Genomic DNA, 25,000 nt, shown 5'->3' with positions numbered 1-25,000 from the left:
AAAAAAATAATAATAATAAAAATCCCAAACTATAATTACGCAGATACCAAATTAAACCATTTTTTACGGGATGAATAGGCGCTTTCCAAGACCGCTGCAGTCTTCACCTCCTATTGTCTCCCGAATGCCTCCGTCCACCTCCAGGCCGTGCCAACTCTGATTCTGTCAACTGGGGGAGGGTGTAGAGACAGTAAAACAACTGGGGGAGCTGTGGACCAGAGCCCGAAATCAGTCGGGTCAAGTGTCCACAACCCCTCCGGCAGAGACGCACACAGAGCTACCTCTCCCGAGTGACCCGTCTTGTGAGATTTTGAAATTTAGTGATGTTCCCAAAACCGAAGAATTTGTAGTGGGTGTTGAAATATGATATCCTGACGCGGAGTATTCAACAACTATGGGGCCTAGCTCTATAGTATGAAGACGCGCATCAATCAATGTGATTTGTGGCTCGGTGAAAGTAAACAATTCATACCATTTCCGCTGCTCAGGGACAAGGCACGCATGCGAGGCAACGCCGGTAGACATAACAAATATATAATCCTAATGTAAGATGTACTCCTGACTAAATTTGGATGAATGCATTTTGATAAACCAAATCATATGTGCGATCATATGTACAGTGTACAATGTACTGGGTCAATTGGTGAATTGAATGGGTGGAGGTTGCTACACCACTCAGACCAGAGCAGGAACAGGGCATACCCACCGCGGGAGGATGGAGAACCAGGTTTCAGAGCTGCCCTCAGATGTTTCAGTTCAGCCACTGCAATGGAGGAGAGCACCACATATGCTCCCCCCAACGGATGTGCACAGTCAATAGCTCGCTCCAGTATCAAGCACCATCGACAAACTGTTGTCCATCCCCCGTCCTGAGAATGCTGGGACCTGCCAGTCCTCGTATGCTGAAGCTCCGCAGGCCCCCTATTGTGGAATGGGGTACCAGCAGGTTGGTGTCAAAAGTGCATTGGGAGGCAATGCATGCATAGTTGGAGGAGTGGGTATGGTGGTGCCCCCTGCGCTGGTGGAGCTCTTTGTGACAGGTATGGCACTGGACCACAGGATGGCAGATTCCAGGAAGTGGCTCGGTATGGACTGCTTATCACCCAGTGACCCCACACCCCGCAGCAAGAGCACACCCCATTCACAACCCCTGTCTATAACCACCCCTACCTCTGTTACCGCAATCCCGACCTCGTTGACCGGCCTGGTATGGACAGCCAGCTTGCTGTGGCACCGCGTCACCCGAACCTTGCCGAGGAGCAGCAGAAGCAGAAGGCGGAGGTGCAATGGGGGCTGCATGCTCCTGCATTAGCTGCCCTCCCCCCCTTTTTTTTTTTTTTTCCAATATATTTTTTAGCCCTCTTGGCCACCTGAACCTGCAAGTACAACAATTTTTAGTAACGCTCCTTCATCCAATCCCATATTTTCCTTTTCTGATGTCGTGCAAAATGATGTAAAAAAAAAAAAAATTCTTCTACTTAGACTGATTAGCATTTTCTCATTGATGGACTGTTTCACATGATGTCCGTAACCGGAAGGACATGTCCTGAGGACGGCCAATTGGAACAGCTGTGTAATGATGACATTATTGGATGGGTCACTGCCAGAAGTCTCACTCCATTCACGTCTCGCCCTGGCCACATAGACCAGGCCTGCCTCCACCTTCCCCACCTGAAAGACACAGCAACATCGGCCCCAACGGGGCCAGAAATATCTGATGCACAGCACGGCCAATCTCACCTGAGGTGTCCCCATTCAGCTGGTGACCGCCATGCTGGTCTGTAGGTCTGGCCCCGGCCTCAAGTAAGGACAGTTCCTGACAAGTAAATTTTGTCCCGAATGTAACTCTGGCATTCCCCCTACGGAGAACCTACCCTTGTGTTAAGTGAGTAATTTTTTCATAAAAACAGCGCCACCGCCCCCTTAACTGAAATTAACTTAAAGTATCACTGCTGTGGTGGAAAAGTCTAAACAATACAACAAAATGTTGCCCTATCCTGGACTGGGTGTGTATTATCTAGTTGCGCACCCAATGTGAATAATAATAAAACTTGCGGGGCACATGAGCAGGCTAAAGCAACAACTATATCTTGATCTGTTTTGTGGACCCTAAATTAGAATATCTTATATCTCCCTCCTTGTTGAGGAGAACCTCCGGGATGGGCATGATGAGACGCTATTTGAAGCGTTCTCCGGCCTTCTGGTCTCACCGGTCACATGTCACCTCAAACCTGTGGAGAGAACTGGAGGAGTGGCACTTGCAAGCGAGAAGGGGTAAATTACCTCCCTTCTGAAACTTTCAGTTTTGCATAAATTTTGTGTAATAACGTCAATCAATCATTCACTTGATGCTTGAATTTAATTACCGTATTTTCGCACCCAAAAGACGCGCCGAGTCAAAGGGCGCAGTACCAGTGGAGGGTGCTATTTCTGTATTTGTTACATAGATAGAACGCGCCGTCTCATTGGGCGCTAACAGAACCGAGCAACCGAGCAGTCTCGCTGCGTCGCCATCTCGCTGCGTTGCCGTCTCGCTGCGGCGCAGCCCCTCAGATGGGATGCCGACACAATGCCGGTGTGAGCAAGTCACTAATCAACAAACGATGTGCGGTCACGGTGTTACATCAAAACTAAAACTATCACCCCAAATCAACTGAATAGCATAAGAGTGTAGGCCTAGCAAAATTCCGCCTCCCAGCCTACCATACAATACCTTAGTTTACATGCATGCACACTAAAACAGAAGATAGCACGGCTAGCGTGGCTAGCTGTTTTTAATAAGGCAACAGGAGCAAAACTGAGTTTGGTTGTATTTTATTTAACAAGGTACTCACATTAATATTGATCAGTCATCCACAAATCCTTCAAAATCATCGTCTTCCGTATCAGATAGAAATAGTTGGGCAAATTCTCCCTCAAACGCGCCAGGTTCCCTCTCGTCATTGTCCGATTCTGTGTCGCTGCTGAGCGGCTCCCCAGATGTAATGCCGGCTTTCGCGAAAGCTCTTACAATAGAGCTAGCAGACACGTTCGTCCAAGCAGCTACAATCCACTCGCAAATTGTGGCATAACTTGCTCTTCGCTGTCTCCCAGTCTTTGTGAAGCTGTGTTCGCACTCCGCCATCCATCGCTCCCACGCAGCACGCAACTTCACTTTGAACGCCCTGTTTATACTAATGTCGAGTGGTTGGAGTTCCTTTGTCAAGCCTCCCGGGATGATGGCAAGCTTTGAGTTCATATGCGTGACTTGGTTTTTCACAGCGGCTGTCAGATGGGTACTGTACTGAAGGGTCTGCGATTTGTAAGGGGTTAAGAGGGCATGTTTGTTTAATATATGGGAGTTTGTTTAATATAATTTCCTGTATTTTGTTTACTGCCTTTAATTCACCTGTTTAAATAGGCACTAGTTTGTTTTGCGGCAGTTTACTGTGATTGTGTTTCCCGTATGTCTCGCGAGAGTGTACAGTGCACAGAATGTTACTGCGCGCGCGGCGAGTTAAACTTTTGAGAGACATTTTACGAATACGGAGAAGTTGAGTGAGACGCCACGGATAAAGTTTAAGTGAGGAGTTGGTCGGCGAGACCACGGCGAGTGTGTGACCGCAATCAGGAGACTGTGAACACGCTTCGAGAGGAGAAAGCGCGTTCTCAGCACGGCAGCCGGTCGAGACATCGAGCGTGAGTTGGCAAGCTAGGCTGGCTCACTCGACGGAGAAGAGGACACCCGAAGCCATTAGCGGTGTGTCGCAGTCAACAGCGGTGGACTGTGAGCATTAACTGGACTGGGCAGCGTCTTCCGGATCCACCGTCATCGCGGCAGCCACCCACCCTCGCCATTTGGACTCCTCCCGACCATTCGACAAGCAGGTGCACTCGCTCACTCGCCAGCGGAGGAGCAGTTTCTCCTCCTCAATATCAGTAACCGCGGCAACGTTGGCCAGAACATTTAGTAATATTAATTTGGGCGCCCAACTAAATTTAGGTTGCTATATTTGGTTATATAAAGTGAAGATTATTCAATTATTTGGTTGTAATAAATTGTGTTAAGTGTTGAATCTGGTTTCCTCTTGCTCTCTCTACACCACAGTTGGATTGAGTTAATTCGGTTTGAGTAATTAGGTAGATTCAAGTAAGTAGTAAAGGCATCCGCAACACCCCTAAGGTGAAACACATACAGTCCTCTAAGCTCCGGCACAAAATCTGGCCCTTCGAGCCGGATTCGATCAGACTTAAGGATGTCTAGAGAGAGCGAAAGGTCTCCAGCAAAAAGTCTTATTTACCCTGCTGAAGTGAAGACACGTGCTGTTAGAGAGCGTAGAAAGCCCTTGAGACTAGATGACTATGTCATTAGTACACCAGACAGCAATCGGCATGTGCTAAACACACCAGCTGACCCGACAGTAGTGGACTTTAATACCACACCGACTGTAGACACACCCCAGTTAGTAGAGGGTGCTACAGCCTCACCGCAGGCAGATACGACTACTAATGCAAAATTAGCTGACGCTTCCCTGCTGCCTGAAGAGGATGGGCAACAAAAGATGGCAGGCCAGACTAGTAACCCCAGACTAACCTCTACTGATCCTTTGCCACTGAATACTGCCAACCAAAGTAGGTCTAGGAAGGAAGAAAGGGAGGAGAGTGACTCAGAAGACACCGATTCAGAATCCAGCCAATCATCCAACCCATCTCACTGTGTAAAGCCACACAAAGGGGAAGATTTCAATCACTTCCAACCAGGCGAGTTCTTCCAAGACACCCACAAATATGGTAGGCCCCCCAGCAGAGGTTCCTGCTCATCCCAACGAAGCCGTGGCAGCCATCACTCAAGCAAATCAAGTATTCGAAGCACAGGCTCGGAATTCCTAGCCCAACTCCTGCAACAACAACGGGCAGACGCACTCATAAGAGAGGAGCGATTCAGGCAGGATGCACTCGATCGAGAAAGGAGAGCTGCGGAAGCATTGGAGAGGGAGCGCGATCGAGCAGCAGCCCAAACCTTGGAGAACACTCGGCTCGCAGCCGCACAACTACAATTTGCTTCTACCTCCAGGCAAACGTCAAGAGCATCCAGCAGGGATAACTCACCCACGCGCTGCCAGCATAGAAGAGAGGAGTTGCCTGTGAGGACTCACAGACCCCTAACAAAGGTCCAGGTTGACTCAGAAGACCTAGAAAGCCGACTGGTTCACCTGCGAGAAGCGTGTCAGGCATCAAGTCACGGTGCCATCCCCTCCTCACCACCAGTAGATCCTCATCAGACCTCTGGCCAGCTCAATCCCCCAGTGGCCCTCAGTTATGACCCACTCCCACAACGCCCTCCAGGGAGCGCCATCCCATTCTTTAAAGATGATTCTAGAAGCCAGTATCACGACATGAGAATGTGCCTTGAGTTCCTCTTGGGTGGCGCCAACCACAGTGAGCAGCAGAAGTTCCTTGAGCTGTCCATGCACTGCAAGTTACCAGCAGCGAAGCTCATTTGCACAGCCAATGCCTACTCCCCCACTCCCTACACTTCCTCCATTCAGGCTCTAGACGAGCGTTGGGGACGCCCGTGGGACCACATATTGGATGAGCTCTATGAGCTGGGAGAAATGGCAGACATTAAGGATGACCAGGCCCTGGACGCATACTCCCTGAAGATACAGGCTCTGGTGAGCATGCTGAAGTTCCAGGGAGCCGCTGGTCATAGAGAACTACATGCAGGCTCCAATGTTGAACGCTTTGTGAGGAAGATTCCAAAGGAGAGGGAAGAAAGGTTCCGGCGGGAACATGAACGTCTCTACCCCAACCAACCACTCTCTAACCTAGTAGAGTTCTCTGACTTCCTGAAATCTGAGATGAGGCACATCCGCCTCCCCAAGCGTGAAGGTGAGAAGTGCAGTGGACGAGACAAGTCTGACCGAAACTCAAGCAAAAGGGGACGATCCACCCACGTACTAACGACCATCGCTGAAACCCCAGTTAAGGTGCAACAAGAGCCCTTGAAAGCAAAACAGGGTGGCTCCTCAAAGAAAGGAGGGAAGAAACCTCCTCCCCAGTGTCAGTGCTGTACCGAGACCCACTGGCTAGACAACTGTCCCGTATTCAAGGAGAAGACTACGGAGGAGAAGAAACAGTGGATATTAGACAATAAACGGTGCTGGAAGTGCGCCTGTGAACACCTTGCGAAGGACTGCACCCTGAAGGGACCCTGCAGACGGACCGGATGTGGAAAGACCCACCTCACAGCCCTCCACGACCTCAACATCATAGAGGTCAAAGCTAACCCTGACGTCGTGGAAGCCCAAAGTGAGCCACCAGAAGGGATCCGCACCTACTATGTGGGCCCCACCAGGGGTTGCAATCCCCGCGTGCTGTTGAAAATGGTGCCAGTGGTCATTCGACACCGTGACAAGACCCTGGAGACCTACGCGATTATTGATGATGGCTCAGAGCGCACTCTGCTAATGCATGAGGCTGCCATCGCGTTAGGACTCAGGGGCCACAAAGAGGAGATGGGTCTCCTCACCGTCCAACCAGGGCACACAACCATTAGTGGAGAGAGTGTGGCCCTTACCATCTCACCGGTCGGACGACCGAAGGATGCGTACAAAGTGAGTCACGTGTTTACTGCAGCCCAGTTGTGCCTCTCCCAGTACGGCTACCCCATGGAGGTCCTAATGAAGAGGTACCCTCATCTCTGTAACCTGGGGATTGACTCTACAAAAGAGGTGAAGCCCACCCTCCTGCTCGGCTCTGATAACGTGCATCTCACATTACCCAAGCACATCATTAAGGGTCCACCTGGATGTCCAGTTGCTCTGCAGACCCCCTTGGGTTGGACACTCCAGGGTCCCATCAGCCTGAAAAATAGGAAGACCCGTCAGACCCACTGCCTCTACATAGGAGCCAGACATGAAGACGGGGCACTGCTGGAGAACGTCCAGAAATTGTGGCAGATGGACGTCACTCCATACAAGAATGAGAAAATGCACACTCGCTCCAAGGAAGACAAGAGTGCTATGGATCTTCTCCAATCGAAAACCAAGCGTGTTTGTGTGCGTGGTGTCCTTAGATTTGCTACGCCGCTCTTGAGAAGAGAGCCCATGCCAATCTTCAAGGTTCCTCCCAGCATAGTAATGCCGTGCCTGCTTAGCACCGAACGAAGACTAAAAAGGGACCCTGACACAGCTACCGCCTATGCTGAGGAGATGCACAAACTCATTGAGTCGGGACTGGTCAGAAAGTTGGAACCTACTGAGGCAGAAAGGAGTGCTGAGTCATGGTACCTTCCCCACCACAATGTTGAACACAATGGAAAGAACAGAGTGGTTTTCAACTGCAGCTTCCAAGTACGCCAGCAAAACCTGAATCTCCACCTCCTGCCCGGCCCTACTCTAACCCCTCCTCTCCTTGGCGTCATGGTGCGCTTCCGAAGGCACAAGACCGCAGTCAGTGGTGACATAAAGCGTATGTTTCACCAGGTCTGTCTGCTCGACGAAGACAAACCACTCATGAGGTTCCTGTGGAGAACAAACCCGGACGACTCAGAACCGTCCATCTATCAATGGGAGGTGCTGCCCTTCGGGACAACCTGTAGCCCATGTTGCGCCACCTATGCCCTGCAGCGTCACGTCGACAGCAGCACCGCACCCCCAGGGGTCTCAGATGTTGTCCACCACAGCTTTTATGTGGATAACTGCCTCCATAGCGTGGAGACTGCAGAAGAGGCCCGCCAGCTGGTGCATGATCTGCGCACCTTCCTGGCCACTGCTGGCTTTGATGTCCGCCAGTGGGCCAGTAATGACCCTGAGGTCATCCGAGACCTCCCAGAAGAAGCGAAGTCCGACAGTAGTGAGACATGGGTGTCTCAGTCCAGTGACAATGCCCAAGAGATGACGCTGGGTCTCCTATGGCGCTTCAAATCCGACAAACTGTGCTACCGACTCAAGAAGATCGAACCTCGTCACTACGTCACCATGAGGTCAATCTATAGTACACTGGCAAGTCAATATGACCCGTTAGGTCACATCAACCCCTACACAACCCGTGCCAAGATTCTGGTCAGAGAGCTTTGGACAGAGAAGAGGGGATGGGATGACCCCCTACCTGAACCGCTTAGGGCGAAGTGGAAGGAATGGGCGGAAGAGCTCCCCACCCTCCAACGGATTGAGTTTACCAGGAGCTACTTTCCACAGAGCGTGAGTCTGACCAGCAGCAAGATCTCCCTCCACGTGTTCTGTGATGCATCCGAGATGGCATACGGTGCCGTGGCATATCTGCGCGTGGAAGAGCCTGATGGTACAGTTCACGTCTCCTTCATTCTCGCGCGCTCAAGAGTTGCGCCCAAAAGGCAACAATCAATCCCCAGACTGGAGCTCTGCGCTGCTCTAAGTGGAGCTCAGATGGGAAAATTGCTAAAGGACGAGCTTCACCTGCCACTGTATGAGGTTTGGATGTGGTCCGATTCCACAACCGTCATCCACTGGATTCAGTCGACCTCATGTAAATATAAAGTCTTTGTAGGAACTCGCGTGACGGAGATCCAAGAACTTGTGGGCACCAGCTGCTGGCGTTATGTAGGAACCAATGTGAACCCGGCGGACCTCATCACCAGAGGTGCAACTCTCGAGCAATTGGCCTGTCCCAACATCTTCCACCGAGGACCGGATTTCCTCCGAGAGCCAGAAAGCGAGTGGCCTCCTCCCCCAAATCCGGATACCGCAGAGGTCGAGGCGGAATTAAAGAAATCCATCTTCTGTGGTCTCACCGGACTCCAAGACACTCCAACCAATGGTCCAAAGGTTGAAGACTGCCATACCTTAGAGGAGCTCCAAGAACGCACCTTCCACCATAGGAACCCAGACATGGGAGACGCAACCCCACTCAGCGCGGACGACTACGCCGCCGCCGAGATTATGTTGCTGCAGAGGGTGCAACGGGAAGTTTTCTCGATAGAGATGGCATGCCTCGAACGCAAAGTAGAGCTCCCACGAGATAGTAAGCTGAGACTACTGGCCCCTGAGCTAGACAATGACGGCGTTATACGTGTCGGAGGCCGTCTGCGACGGGCTCAGGGCCTCACAGAGGACAGTAAACACCCCATCCTACTCCCTTCGAAACATCCAGTGACCCACCTGGTGATCCGCCACTATGACACCAAGCTGTTTCATCCTGGAGCAGAGCGGCTCTTTGCTGAGATCAGGAGGAGGTTTTGGATTCTTCGTGGCCGGGAGGCTGTGCGACGATACCAACGGTCATGTACAGGCTGCCAGAAACTGAGAGCTCTGCCTATCATGCCACGGATGGCTGACCTTCCACCGTGCCGCCTCCGCCTCCATGAAGCGCCCTTCTACAACACGGGCATGGACTGTTTCGGGCCATTTTCCGTCAGAGCGGAAGTTGGGAGAGGAACTGCTAAAAGATGGGGAATCGTTTTCAAATGCCTCACCACGAGAGCTGTCCATCTCGAGGTGTTAGCTGAAATGACAGCAGACAGTTTCCTCCAGTCGTTTCGTCGATTCACTGGAAGGAGAGGGCGACCCCATACCCTCTGGTCTGATCACGGAACGAATTTCCGTGGAGGAGAAGCTGAGCTCCTCAAGAGCTACAACCAGATGAGTGAGGAGTTGAAGAAGGAGTTGGCCAGCCAGCAGGTCAATTTCTGTTACAACCCTCCAAATGCACCCCACTTTGGTGGAGCGTGGGAGAGAGAAGTTAGGTCCGTAAAGTCTGCCCTCAACGCTGTGCTCGGAGCTCAGGTTCCCAAATCAGAAGTCTTCAACACCGTGCTGGTAGAAATCGAAGCAATACTGAACTCCAAGCCCCTGGGGTACGTCAGCAGCGATGTGGCCGATCTCGACCCCATAACCCCAAACAGCCTTCTGATGGGGCGGCGAGACGCAGCCCTCCCCCTTGCGGTATATGCATCCACTGAGATCATCGGCAGGAGACAATGGAGGTATAGTCAGGCCTTAGCCGACCAATTTTGGAAGAGGTTCACTACGGAGTATCTCCCATCACTGCAAAGCCGTCGCAAGTGGCTCAAGGAAAGAGGCAACCTAGAACCAGGAACCCCGGTCATGCTCGTGGATCAGGCACTCCCCCGTGCTCGCTGGCTCATCGGACGGGTGAAGAAAGTAATGAAAGGCGACGACGGGAGAGTACGCTCAGCGGTCGTAGACATTGGAGGAAGAACTTACCACAGACCAGTGGCACGTCTCATCCAGCTACCCCATTACTCTGACTCTGACGCGCCTGACTTGACTGACTGACAACTCGACTGCAGACCCTCATTTAGGAGTTGCTGATTTGCGCCGCAAATCAGGGGGCGGCTGTACTGAAGGGTCTGCGATTTGTAAGGGGTTAAGAGGGCATGTTTGTTTAATATATGGGAGTTTGTTTAATATAATTTCCTGTATTTTGTTTACTGCCTTTAATTCACCTGTTTAAATAGGCACTAGTTTGTTTTGCGGCAGTTTACTGTGATTGTGTTTCCCGTATGTCTCGCGAGAGTGTACAGTGCACAGAATGTTACTGCGCGCGCGGCGAGTTAAACTTTTGAGAGACATTTTACGAATACGGAGAAGTTGAGTGAGACGCCACGGATAAAGTTTAAGTGAGGAGTTGGTCGGCGAGACCACGGCGAGTGTGTGACCGCAATCAGGAGACTGTGAACACGCTTCGAGAGGAGAAAGCGCGTTCTCAGCACGGCAGCCGGTCGAGACATCGAGCGTGAGTTGGCAAGCTAGGCTGGCTCACTCGACGGAGAAGAGGACACCCGAAGCCATTAGCGGTGTGTCGCAGTCAACAGCGGTGGACTGTGAGCATTAACTGGACTGGGCAGCGTCTTCCGGATCCACCGTCATCGCGGCAGCCACCCACCCTCGCCATTTGGACTCCTCCCGACCATTCGACAAGCAGGTGCACTCGCTCACTCGCCAGCGGAGGAGCAGTTTCTCCTCCTCAATATCAGTAACCGCGGCAACGTTGGCCAGAACATTTAGTAATATTAATTTGGGCGCCCAACTAAATTTAGGTTGCTATATTTGGTTATATAAAGTGAAGATTATTCAATTATTTGGTTGTAATAAATTGTGTTAAGTGTTGAATCTGGTTTCCTCTTGCTCTCTCTACACCACAGTTGGATTGAGTTAATTCGGTTTGAGTAATTAGGTAGATTCAAGTAAGTAGTAAAGGCATCCGCAACACCCCTAAGGTGAAACACATACAGTCCTCTAAGCTCCGGCACAGGTACGCATGGAGTCACAGACCAACAGCGACGGTGACGCGTGGAAAAAACCACCGGGTCTCTTTACGTACACCTCACTCAGCCACTCTCTCATTTTGTCCTCGTCCATCCAGCCCTTTTGATTGGCCTTGACGATAACGCCGGCAGGAAACTTCTCTTTAGGCAGCGTCTTCCGCTTAAAAATCACCATAGGTGGCAATTTTTGTCCGTTAGCATGGCAAGCTAGCACAACAGTAAAAGCCGACTTCTCGTGCCCCGTTGTGCGGATTGCTACCGTGCTGAGCCCCTTCTTCTCCACAGTGCGGTTCACCGGGATGTCGAAAGTCAGCGGCACCTCGTCCATGTTGGTGATGTGGCTGGGCTGGATACGTTTGTCGGCAATCTTGTCGCTGCAGTAAGAGCGGAAGGCGACCATCTTCTCCTTGTAATCCTCTGGGAGTTGCTGCGCGACGGTCGTCTTTGCCCGGATGGATAGATGGCGCCGTTTCATAAAACGAAAACACCAAGACGCCCCTCCTTGGAAGTGTTCGATGTTCAATTCGCCAGCAAGCACTATTTCCCTCTGTCAAATGGTGATTGTAGATACGCTTCTCTCCGAGAAGCAATCCATTGCTCGAGCTGGTCTTCCAACACGGGCCATCTTGCCTTGCATCCACGAAAACTCAGTGTAGTTTTCTTGACTTGGCGAAGTCTGTCTTCCTGCTTCCTCCACTTGCGAACCATGGATTCGTTGATCTTTAATTCCCTCGCAGCTGCTCGATTCCCATAAACAATGGCGTAGCGTATAGCTTGAACTGTGCTTCGTAGGAATGTCTCTTCAGTGATGCCATTTTTACTGATCAATTGCCTAAGCAACGTGTTGCACCTGGTATATATAGGGGCATCGGGCTGCTTTGCACTGAGGGCGTGCCTTTGTGTTGTGTTGTGTTGTCTCCCCTCTCACGTCCGCCTGTTGTCATTCACACCCATCTCCCCTCTCACGTCCGCCTGTTGTCCACACCCATCGATCCCCTCTCACGCCCCCCTGCTGTCGTGAGCCACGCCCGCCTTCTCTCGCTATATAAGCGGTGTGCAGGCAGTTAATGTTCGCCGTCAGCCCAGCGGCGCATTTGGTGCACACAGTGGGCGCTCCACCTCAAAAGGCGCCCTGGCTTTTTTGGACGGCTTTCAGGACTTTAAAGTGAGCCTTATGGGTGCGAAAATACGGTAGTTCAATCTGTCTTGGGAGTGCAATAGGGATTCAGGTTGATCAGGCCTGTCCGCCCATTGCATCCTACGTGCTGTAAGGGCTTGCCGGTGCCCTCAATCAGGTTTCTTTCCTGAGGCCCGTCCCTTAAACATTCACTCAAAACACATATACATACAAACACTTTTTCTTTCACACTTTCATTCACCAAAAAGATACTTTCCAATTCCACACAGAGACCCCTCCTTCGGCGCGTCCGCCTTGATTACACTGAAATTTGTGCTGGCAGATCCTTAATTTTGCCTCAATTCAGCCAGCGTATGCCAAAGTTTACCACTGTGTGATTGTTGATTTTCCCATTCAGTCCCCATGATGTAGTTTCTCCTGTTCCTTCTGGACGTAGCTGACGATCCTGCACCTGTGACGTCAAACGCCTCATAGATGCGGATGTTAGCAGTCTGGTATTTATGGAATGCTGTCATGTCAGGGTTCGCGTCATACAGTCATAAAACGTCTGTCGTCTATCTTTGTCACATTTAATACACATCAGTTAATAAATCATCTACAGAACTATTTAATCCAACTTTATATTTGGTAAACCAATCTCCAATTGCTAGATATTTCCCGTTCTAAGGATTTTCTTTCAACATGATCCTAGAATATTTCAATTAAAACCTATCCCAAAACCATAATCCCTTTGCTTAAAATTTTAAATTTTAGTAAGACTGGCGCTGTTCTGCTGTTCTTCAGGTGTCTCTTGTATGTTTTAGTGTTTTAGTTTGTGTTCTAATTCCCTGCTAATTTATATTTATCTTATCTATTAATTACTTTATTACCTGATATGGAAAGTAAAATGCGCTATATCAATTAAGTTGTATATTCTTTATGTCCAAAAAATTTTTTAAATCCCAACTCGCCCGCACACACAGAGTGAGAGAAAAAGAGAGAGAGAGAGGGCATGAGAGAGTCAGGGGCAGGGAAATCGAAAAGGGTCTTAATGCTTTGAGTTGATGTTTAGGTGCACGCCTCCGAGCAAAGACGTTCGTTTTCTATAAGACTAATTAATTCTACAAATTTAACAGGTCTTATCAGGAGCTATATAAGTGGCCAGTGCTTATGTCACTAAAAAGTCCTTAACAGCGGGTGACACCTCAATCTTGCAAGGAACCTGCAGTATGACGTCACTTTGACCCAATCAAGGCTCATATTTTTCTATGGGGAACACAAATTCCTTTATTGACCTTTATTTATGCCAATGGATCCCTAAAAAATGTACTTCATGCAACATTATAAGAAGAATCAAATTAACAATAACCTACAGAGAGTAGGCAGCAACGAAAGTAAACAAAACTATAGTAGACCAAACTACCAGCTATGTTTATCAGCCAAAGGGAACACAGACACACAGTGAAACGAGGAGAGGAGCGTCAAGAAAAGAGACAAAACTGGGCTGTGAAGGGATGGGTTGTATGGAAACAAACATAGGGGCCACGGGCCACTCAGGGCCTCAGTGTTTTCCACTCCTATTTGTCTGGAATTATTAAGGGAAAAAATATTAACTCAGAAAAATCATAAGTAAAATAAATAATATTATCTGCCAATAGAACAGGAACATTTTACGTGCCCAGATTTAGAAAAGTACTAAAATAATAGTTGGCCCATATCAATGACAAAAGTCTCAAAATAAGTAGTCTTAAACTTGTCAGTTTTCAAACTGTAATATTCAGAACAGTATTCGACTCCACTCTGCATGGACGCAGCCACATGCTAACCAGCCAAGCCGAGCACCAAGCCACAAGCAAAGTGAGCTCAATCAATTCATTCAATCAATAATATAACAAAACTGGAACAACACAAGAGGGACACAAGAACGGTTAAACTCATGAGAGAAATTCCTCTATAATAACATTAAAAATAGACATTTTCCAACATGTTAGTCTTCTGCAACATGTCAGGCATGCAAGGATCAAATTCCGACTGAGGGTATCAGCGTTTCAAAATGGCTTAACTAATGATTTGCATCGTTTGGTGTGTATTTGAGTATAAATTGGACAACACTATCATCTGTTAATTCATGAAATCCTATTCATTTTAATTGCAAAAATAGTGGATTTGTTGGTTCTCGATATTGCTTTCTACTAATTATTTTATGGCCCCTTTTTGTAAAGTAAAAATTGACTGCCTGTATGCTTTGCAGGCCTTCCCCATGTGTCAATCCAATGGGTCATATATGGAACACTCATAACGTTATATTAAATATCGATATATATAGTGCAGAGGTATTCAATTAAAAGTCACAGAGGTCCACGACTAAAAATTTTCCAATTCAAAGGTCCGAACCAAAGTCCAACTTCCATTCATGTCTAGCCTATGTTCATATTTTTACATACCGTATTTTCGCACCCAAAAGACGCGCCGTGTCAAAGGGCGCAACACCTGTTGAGGGCGCTATTTCTGTCTTTGTAACATATACTGGACGCACCGCCTGACATGACGATAGCACAGCTGCTGTTAGCATAGCATGAACTTGGCAGAGCTGCCCACACTGACACAGCCGATAGCAGCCTACTATGCCCCAATAACATAAGCAATCACCCCATTGTTGCAGCAGACGCCAAGTCTCTATTGACAATAGCTGACATTGACAATGGCTCAGGCAAATATTAGGTGCATTGGCAATAGCCTACAAAGCAACGTCAGGGGAGGGACTTGGCTGCTTACCACACTCCTTAGAGTCACGGTTTAAAAAAAAAATAAAAAACTCATCATACAAGCAAACAATGAAACATAGAAATAAGATTAACACAAACATGTATCTCTCATGCCATCAATATACCCAAAAAAAATGAAAATAACACAAAAGCCACTCAGCCTTAGCTAATTCAAGCAATGCATTCTGGGAGCAGAGACCCACAATCCCATAGCTGTTTAGAGAGATTTGCATGGCTGTCTAAAGAGATGTGCTGTTATGCTTTGGACTTTTTGTCTGTTGTCTAAACCTGGGACGTTTCTTGCTTGCAATAACATAAATGATAAGACAGACTAAAACATTGTGGACAGCTGCCCTTTGTCCAGCTTTTTCCAACACCATCACCCAAACATTATAGTCAGATAGTGTATTTGTCACGGTCGATTGTAAGCATGAACAACTCACTCTTTGCCCAGCAGGGTGTGCTAACATGCACTTCCAACAGCTCGTTGATGACAAGGGCTGATGGACGTGAGTGGTACTTTGTCCATTTAATGGACGCATCGACTGACAGGGCGCTTTGTTTGTTAAGGGGAATTTTTGTGACTTTAAAGTGCGCCTTATGACTGCGAAAATACGGTAGTTTCAATATTTAGTCATTTTCAACAGAGCACACTTATATACTAAATATTTAGCAATGTTCCCATGAAACACCTTTGCCAGTCAGACAAATATAAGGCGTTTTCACATTCAAGAAAATGTGGCTCCAGGAATTTAAGGGCGCCACTTGCAGAAAAAAAACAGTAAAATATCTCCTGCAGAAATATATCAAGTGCTAAGCATTGAGTTATCAGCCTAAAGAAAAAACGGAAAACCTAAATATCCACACAGGTTGACATGTTCAGTACATAATCAATAAAAACGGCTGTCCTCATGAAAAACTAATTCAAAATTAGCTTTGACACCACCTTTCCTTTTGAATATTTTTTAAACTTCTCTTAATGAGAAAAAATGAGTTTGTGACTGCCCTGCCAGTGACTTAAATCTGGGTTGGAACGGAGTCAGGGCCATTGGGATTTGGTAGATTTCACACATCTGGGTTTTGTTATTTCCTTTAAATGATGTTTGTGCAACCGCCTTTAAGCACTCCTTGACAACTTCCCCATCACCGAATGTTTTTTTAATGTTTTTTATGTTTCTCCAAAATCCATGATACTTTTAGTGAACATTCGTTTGCATGCCGCTGGGCTGTAAACAAAAATTTAAAAATCTGTTGTACTGCACTCGAAGTTCGATGTTTTTGCCTGCGCTGACCTCAAACTTCAGCGGATAATGTTGCACAAAAGGGCGGTGCTTTGTTTCGTAGGTGGCGCTTCGCAATGTTGCGACGGTTTCAGAGCCTATAATGCACCCTGGTTTTGAATCTGCTGCAGCCAGAACGCAACTAAATTTATCCGTCCATTCATTTAAAACAATTAAACAATTAAAACAAACTTGCGAACTTTTTAGCACGGCAAACTGTCAGCAGCACTCTTTGCCGGTCTGTTGCGCAATTGGCAGTGGATCGTAAACAAAAGATTTGATTGGCTCAAATCAGTGACGCCTTTTCCGTATTAACTAGAATTGCAGCATCAATGTTTGCGAATGCGCCCTTGAAAAAAGATCATCATACATTGGTCATGGGTCCGGTCCGAACCATCTGTCGGTCCGGATCCGGACCGCGGTCCACCATCTGGTGATGCCTGATACAGTGCTTTCTTATCCAGTTTATCTTTTACTCTGCATAACATATATATCCATATATCCAATCCAATATTACCAATCCATATATTACCTTTTAAGGTAAACAAAAACACTTTCAAAATGTACTTATCTAATACAGTTCCGTTAATTCCATACGTACCCCGATGTGGAGTGCGTACTTCTAAATATTGTATCGCTCTATAGATTTGTCTGACCTAATTTTAAACAATTTCTCGAATATCTTACATTACAGCCATTGGCCTGTAGTTTGGCTAAAAAAATCATAAATTTTTATAAACTGCAATAACTTTTGCCATTTTCTTTTTGCCTGGAAACCCCCCTGAAATACATGATAGACCACAAATGTATGCTAATGTCTCAACAACCAGTTGACTTTTTTCATTTCGATTTCCTAATCAACTCAGGGTTTCCCCATAGTCAAATTTCTTACGTCAGCGAGACGCATTGCTCAATAAAGCCTTTGTGTTTCGGTTTCATATACTTTTCACCTCAAGTGATTTCATCGCCAATCCTCTCCCGTAATTTCATTGGTAATCATCCCCCGAAATTTTATACCAATCGGATTTTTACACTCCCATCATTTTCCCATATTTAATCAACTACAACTCAAGCAGTGTGGAACTCTTACCAGAACAAGGTCCATCTTATCACAAATTTTCCCTGTTTTGGATTCTCCTCTCTGGACTAACAAAATAACCACAACTTCATTATTCATTCACTCCAAGCAATCAGGCAGTTTATCTTATGACCGTTAGGTTTCCCCCTGTCCGGCTTCAGGGTCTAACGACTCGTTGCATTCACTCACTGAATCGCTCAAACTTTCACGTGCTATATTGTTTGCACCAAACACGTTACTTTCAGCATATTTTGTTGTGAGTGTGGGACACAACCCCACTCTCTCCTTTTTATCCTCACTCACCAGACATTAACACTCTACTTTTTATTACACCCCCTACTACTAAACATGCCCATCAATTGAGCAAAACAAAAGACAGACCCTGGAATTCTAAACATGATAAACAACAACAACGCACAGCAACGGCCACAAATCGCCATGAGACAGACACAACTTATAGACAATTGCACAACAAGTACACGTCACAATTTACACACACAGGCAACAACACAAACACAGAACAGAGCGAGTGAATATCAAGATATATCCACAAACTGTCAACAATATCAGAACACCTTAAAATGTAACTATTGATTGCATATTCCAGCAACTGGAACGATTCACTCGTCCCACGCCTCGGTCAACCACCAATACCGTGACCGAGCGCTCTTTCGAGGTTGAAGTGCATCAGCTCGTCAGCTGCGCACTTCCCTCCCTCTTGTATGCCTCTGCAGCGACAGATAATGGCGATCCGAAAGATCAAATCTTTCCCAGCCTCAGTCAACTTATATAGCGTTACTGAGTGTCACTTTATTGGGACCGCCGTGCACACGTTCTGCTAGTCAGCTGTGCATCCCCTTCTTCGACTGCCAGAGCAGCAGTCCCCCATATATTGACTCCGGGTACTACTTTCCATTGCCTGCCAGCAACAATAGCCCCTACTTATTTCACCTGCGTACGCTTCCACTCTTACTAGTTCTACATACAGTGAACCCTGTTATCGCGGTTAATGGGGACCGAGACCACCCGCGAAAACTGAAAATCCGCGAAGTAGCGGCGCACCTTCAAGAATGCTTAAAAAAAAAAAGTGCGAAGTAGCGGCGCACCTTCAAAAATGCTTAAATAAAAAAATCAAAAAATATATATATATATATTTTTTTTTTTTCACTCTCTCTCTCTACCCGTGTGTGTATATATATATATATATATATATATATATATATATATATATATATATATATATATATATATATATACGGGTAGAGAGAGAGAGAGAGAGTGAAATTCATGTTATAACAAAAAAACAAAACAAATTATTATTAAAACTTATTATTTTTTTATTCCCCAGCCATTATTTTTGTATTTATTCAATTACTTCTTTTTGTATTTATTTAATTACTTCGACTTTTACCTGCTGGTACGCCGTCCAGTGTGCCCTGTGAAATGAAAGGTGGCATTCTTCATTTATTCATTTATTCATTCATAACTGACAGCCTCGCGCTCCGCTCATGCCCGGGCAGAAGTTGTTCCTCTTCGGCTTAACTGCCACGCACGCCGGCCGGTCTCCTCTGGAGCTCTCGCACGGTCCCGAGCGAAGCGAAATGTCGCCGCGCTAGTGCCCGGGCGGAAGTTGTTCTTCTTTGGCTTAACTGCCACGCAAGCCGGCCGGCCTCCTCCGGAGCTCTCGCACGGTCCCGAGCGAAGCGAAATGTCGCCGCGCTCGTGCCCGGGCGGAAGTTGTTCCTCTACGGCTTAACTGCCACGCACGCCGGCCTCCTCCGGAGCTCTGGTACGGTCCGAACCGCGCGAAACGTCGCCCCAAATCGTGCCCGGGGGAACGTGCTCTTCTTCGTCCACTCTCTTCTTCGTCCACTCTCCTCTTCGGCGCACGCCGGCCGTCTAACCGCTCCAGCGCCCCCTCGTGCCGCTCGCCGAAACTACAATGCCCTCGAATATTTTTTAGACCCGCGAAGCACTGAAGCCGCAAAAGGTGAAGCGCGAAGTAGCGAGGGTTCACTGTATATACAAATCATGCAACCATTCTTGAATTCCAGAAACAATATATCCATAAACACTGACAATATTTAACGGTCTAATAATCAACCACGTCTTTCCACTCTACAATATTACAATATAACAAATCAGGAGACTTTGAATAAACAGGCTCTCCCTTACCTTTGTTCTGATTGTCCATGCCTGGAATATTGTAGAGTGTGAAGAACAAGCCGCAAGGACTCCCTCCTTGAGATAATCACGTCGGGGTCACCAAAATGTTGGAGTTGGGTCACCGTGGAAATGAGAAGTATTTAGTAAATTAACCTTAAAAGCCAAACTTACTCCAATGCGTGTTCGTTTTTTTGTACACAAGAAGAAAAGGGTCAAATAAAGACTCAACAACTGATTAGAGTTCCGATATTTAGTTTCTTCAATTTCTGGAGTTCAGGAAATAGTACAAAGACAGATATCTGGGCAGCTTTTTCTTAATCTCACGAGAAACTGCACTCGGGCGAGCACAGTCGAAAAATGCGCGCCATCTTTCAGCCCAGCTCCAGTTTTTATAGGGTTTTTTTTTATGTCAAGGGTAATGTAGGTTGCATCGGTTGTATCGGTCGTCCTCGCTCCCTCCCACGTCACAGGTCCACGTCCAAGGGAAGGTCTTCCCCAGGTTAGTCATCGTCTGGATAGTTGATGATGGTCGATTCCCGTCTGGTCCCGTAGACTGGCACGCCAATGCTGGCCTTCTCCGGCGGCCCGTCCCTCTGTCTCTCTCTCCGTTGGCATTCTTCTGTAATCTTGTCGATGTGCATGTGTGTGTGTGTATGTGCAAGTGTATGTGTGTGCATGTGTAGGTGCAGGTGTATGTATATGTGCCTGCGTTTGTGCATGTGTATGTGCAGGTGTATGTGTCCGTGTCTGTGTGCACGCGCGTGTATGTGCAGGTGTACGTATATATCTGTGTGTGTGTATGCGTAAGTGCATGTGCTCCGATCTCCAATTGTTATGTCTTTCGGAATGTGTTTTTCTTTTGATAGCGTCTGTGTGAGTCCTCCAGTGCCCAATTTGGTATGTTTGCATCGCTACAGCCAATGTGGAGAATGTGCTTCGTCGTATTTGTCCATGAAGTGCTGTGAATGTGAGGGCAGCTCATGGAAATGCTATGTGCGCAAATCTATTCTCACTACTGAGAATTTCAATAAAGTTCACACATTTAAACTAAGTACTATAAATATAGCATATGAGAATAATATAATAAATCAGTAAACATCAGGACTACAATCCCAGTCATTCTTGTGACCCGTGCTTCTAGTTTCATTTGATAAATGCTTCTTGTTTCATCAATGTTGAAAATGTTCATTAAATATGAACCTCCATCCATCCATTATCCGCCGCTTATCCGGGGTCGGGTCGCGGGGGCAGCAGCTTCAGCAGGGAAGCCCAGACTTCCTGCTCCCCAGCCACATCTTCCAGCTCTGCCGGAGGGATGCCCAGGCGTTCCCAGGCCAGCCGGGAGACGTAGTCTCTCCAGCGTGTCCTGGGTCGTCCTCTGGGCCTCCTGCCGGTGGGACATGCCCGGAACACCTCGCCATTGAGGCGTCCAGGAGGCATCCTAAACAGATGCCCGAGCCACCTCATCTGGCTCCTCTCTACGTGGAGGAGCAGCGGCTCGACACTGAGTCCCTCCCGGATGGCCGAGCTTCTCACCCTATCTCTAAGGGAGAGCCCAGACACCCTGCAGAGGAATCTCATTTCGGCCGCTTGTATCCGAGATCTTGTTCTTTCAGTCGCGACCCACAGCTCGTGACCATAGGTGAGGGTAGGAACGAAGATCGACCGGTAAATTGAGAGCTTTGCCTTCTGGCTCAGCTCCCTCTTCACCACGACAGACCGATACAGCGTCCGCATCACAGCGGAGGCTGCACCGATCCACCTGTCGATCTCTCGCTCCATCCTCCCCTCACTCGTAAACAAGACCCCAAGATACTTAAACTCCTCCACTTGGGGCAGGATCTCCTCCCCGACCTGGAGAGGGCACTCCACCCTTTTCCGACTGAGGACCATGGTCTCAGATTTAGAGGCGTTGATCTTCATCCCAACCGCTTCACACTCGACTGCGAACTGCTCCAATGACAGTTGGAGATTACGGCTTGACGAAGCCAACAGTACCACATCATATGCAAAAAGCAGAGCTGAAATACTGAGGTCACCAAACCGCATCCCCTCATCGCCCCCACTGCGCCTAGAAATTCTGTCCATAAAAATTATGAACAGAATCGGTGACAAAGGGCAGCCTTGGCGGAGTCCAACCCTCACTGGAAACGAATCCGACTTACTGCCGGTAATGCGGACCAAACTCTGACATCGGTGGTACAGGGACCCAACTGCCCGTATCAAGGGGCTCGGTACCCCATACTCCCGAAGCACGCTCCACAGAACTCCCCGTGGGACACGGTCGAACGCCTTCTCCAAGTCCAGAAAACACATGTAGACTGGTTGGGCGAACTCCCATGCACCCTCAAGGACCCTGTAGAGAGTGTAGAGCTGGTCCACTGTTCCACGGCCAGGACGAAAACCGCACTGCTGCTCTTGGATCTGAGATTCAACCTCCCGACGGACCCTCCTCTCCAATACCCCTGAGTAGACCTTACCAGGGAGGCTGAGGAGTGTGATTCCTCTATAATTGGAACACACCCTCCGGTCCCCCTTCGTAAAAAGGGGGACCACCACCCCGGTCTGCCAATCCAGAGGCACTGTCCCCGAAGTCCACGCAATGTTGTAGAGGCGTGTCAACCATGACAGCCCCACAACTTCCAGAGCCCTAAGGAACTCCGGGCGGATCTCATCCACCCCCGGGGCCTTGCCACCGAGGAGCTTGTTAACCACCTCGGTTACTTCAGCCCCTGAGATAGGTGAGTCCACCACGGAGTCTTCAGGCTCTGCTTCCTCAAAGGAAGGCGTGTCGGTAGAATTGAGGAGGTCTTCGAAGTATTCTCCCCACCGACTCACAACGTCCCGAGTCGAGGTCAGCAGCACCCCATCTCCACTATAGATAGTGTTGGTGGTGCACTGCTTCCCTCTCCTGAGACGACGGATGGTGGACCAGAATTTCTTCGAAGCCGTCTCGAAGTCGTTTTCCATGTCCTCACCGAACTCCTCCCACGCCCGAGTTTTTGCTTCGGCAACCACCGAAGCCGCATTCCGCTTGGCCAGTCGGTACCTGTCAGCTGCCTCCGGAGTCCCACAGGCCAGAAAGGCCCGATAGGACTCCTTCTTCAGCCTGACAGCATCCCTTACCGCCGGTGTCCACCAGTGGGTTCGGGGGTTGCCGCCACGACAGGCACCGACCACCTTACGTCCACAGCTTCGATCGGCTGCCTCAACAATGGAGGCACAAAACATGGTCCACTCAGACTCAATGTGCCCCGCCTCCCCCGGTACGTGGGCAAAGTTCTGCCGGAGGTGGGAGTTGAAACTCTTTCTGACAGGGGATTCTGCCAAGCGTTCCCAGCAGACCCTCACAATACGCTTGAGTCTGCCACCATCGGAGCCAACTCACCACCAGGTGGTGATCAGTTGACAGCTCCGCCCCTCTCTTCACCCGAGTGTCCAAAACATGCGGCCGCAAATCCGATGACATGACTACAAAGTCGATCATCGCACTGCGGCCAAGGGTGTCCTGGGTGCCAAGTGCACATATGAACACCCTTATGTTTGAACATGGTGTTCGTTATCGACAATCCATGACGAGCACAGAAGTCTAGTAACAGTACACCGCTCGGGTTCAGATTGGGGGGGCCATTCCTCCCAATCACGCCCTTCCAGGTCTCACTGTCATTACCCACGTGAGCATTGAAGTCCCCCAGCAGAACGAGGGAGTCTCCAGGGGGAACGTAAATATGAACCTGCCAACTTTAATTATCGACATTCTGTCCCGCATGTGTTTAAAATAATGCCAGTAATCGTAATAGAATCCTTCAATATATATATGTATATGTAAGCAGTCACGCTCACCGGTGATTACTGAACTTCTCTTAGTAACCATAACTACCTCCATATGACAGCCCATTATTTTGACTCATTTCATTTGCACTTTGTTGGCATTTTATATTTCTAATATTACTCCAATTTGATCCCTTTGAAAGGCTATTGAGATGCTGTTTTGTGTGACTTAGTTTGTGTGAGTCAAATCCAATGCTTTGTTTTTTCTATTAAAAAAAGTATTTGCATAAAAACAAAAAAATAAATTCTCAAATATGAAAAATTATATACATGTACAAAAAATGGGAGGGATTTTTTTTACAATGAATAAAGGGATACTTTTTACAATGAATCGGTTCACATACACACAAAGCAACCCCTCATATGTGAGTTGCGAGAGACGAGGCAGCGACACGTCATGTGTCTGGAGAAGACGGGCTTTGATTTCCACCCTCTTCATCGTTTCCCGTTAAGAGTCCCACGTGAGGAGGAATAAAGTGTCTCTTGTCACCCGACTTTCTGTCACGCGCCAACTGCTAAAAGTGGCAGGCCAGGCAGGGAAATACAATACAATACAATGCTACTTTATTTACAAAGCACATTTCACAACAAATGGAGCTGTAACAAACCACTTTACATACATATACATATAATAACATATACATACATGCACATGAAATAGCTATAATTCATCAGCAAAGAAAGTGAATGCAGTAAATCAAAACACAAATTAATGATAATAGTACATATACAATAAACACAAGAAAACATCACAATAGTGACAGTATCATGTTGGGTCTAAAGACAAAGAATATAAATATGTCTTCAAACGTGTTTTATATATGGACAGAGAGGAGGCTTGCCTAATATTTAATGGAAGGTCATTCAGAAGGAAGCACCGGCAGAAGAAAAGTCTCAATCTCATCTGAGGCTCCTCTTCTCTTAGTCAGCAAATAATGAGACACACTTCATTTTCCTTCACAAATGTTACATGTCAGAAATACTGTAAAGTTAAGACCTTGTCTAGAATGAGAGTTCCCAGGAGGTTAATATGTGTGCGGGTGCGTGTGCATGTGTGTATTGCAGGAACGCGATGGCATGCGCTCCATCTTGGAGTCGTACGACAGCGAGCTGGCCCCTGCCGAGCACTCTCCGCAGCTCGGCAAGCGTCTGAAAGAGGCAGAGGAAGTGCTGCACAAGACGCAGAACCTCAACACAGAGATGGAGGTGTGTGGCAGTTGCCATTTCAGATCGTTGGGGAACTTAATCGCAGTTGTTTTTTTGTTTCTTTGATCATAGAAACGAATTACCAATTTTTTTGAGCGCTTTCTGTCATGCCTTAAAATGGTTACAAAAATCCTTGCACCTTCTAAAGCCCCTTTTCCATTGTAGTAGAAACAGCCTGGTTTTGCCCTGTGTTTTGCCTTTTTTAAACTTTTTCGATGCATGCAGTGTCAATGGCACCATTACTCAAAGCCTCCTGTCGGGATAGCTCGATTATTGGCATATATCAGCATTTTGACGAATATCGGCATT

General features: G+C 47.8%; 1 protein-coding gene across 6 annotated transcripts in view; it reads left to right on the top strand.

Moving 5' to 3' along the window:
• mad1l1 (mitotic arrest deficient 1 like 1) overlaps positions 1–25,000 on the top strand; it is a 139,301-nt gene that overhangs the window by 66,530 nt on the left and 47,771 nt on the right. For all 6 annotated transcript variants that reach the window (XM_088302540.1, XM_088302534.1, XM_088302537.1 and 3 more), the window contains one exon: positions 24,551–24,691. In XM_088302540.1, the coding sequence (XP_088158666.1) occupies positions 24,551–24,691 (141 nt within the window). The remainder of the gene's footprint in view (positions 1–24,550; positions 24,692–25,000) is intronic.

This window comes from Idiotropiscis lumnitzeri, chromosome 8 (genome assembly GCF_059441095.1).
Source record: "Idiotropiscis lumnitzeri isolate Australia: NSW breed Sydney's pygmy pipehorse chromosome 8, RoL_Ilum_1.0, whole genome shotgun sequence".
Taxonomy (NCBI): domain Eukaryota; kingdom Metazoa; phylum Chordata; class Actinopteri; order Syngnathiformes; family Syngnathidae; genus Idiotropiscis; species Idiotropiscis lumnitzeri.
This window is presented reverse-complemented; position numbering and strand designations above follow the sequence as displayed.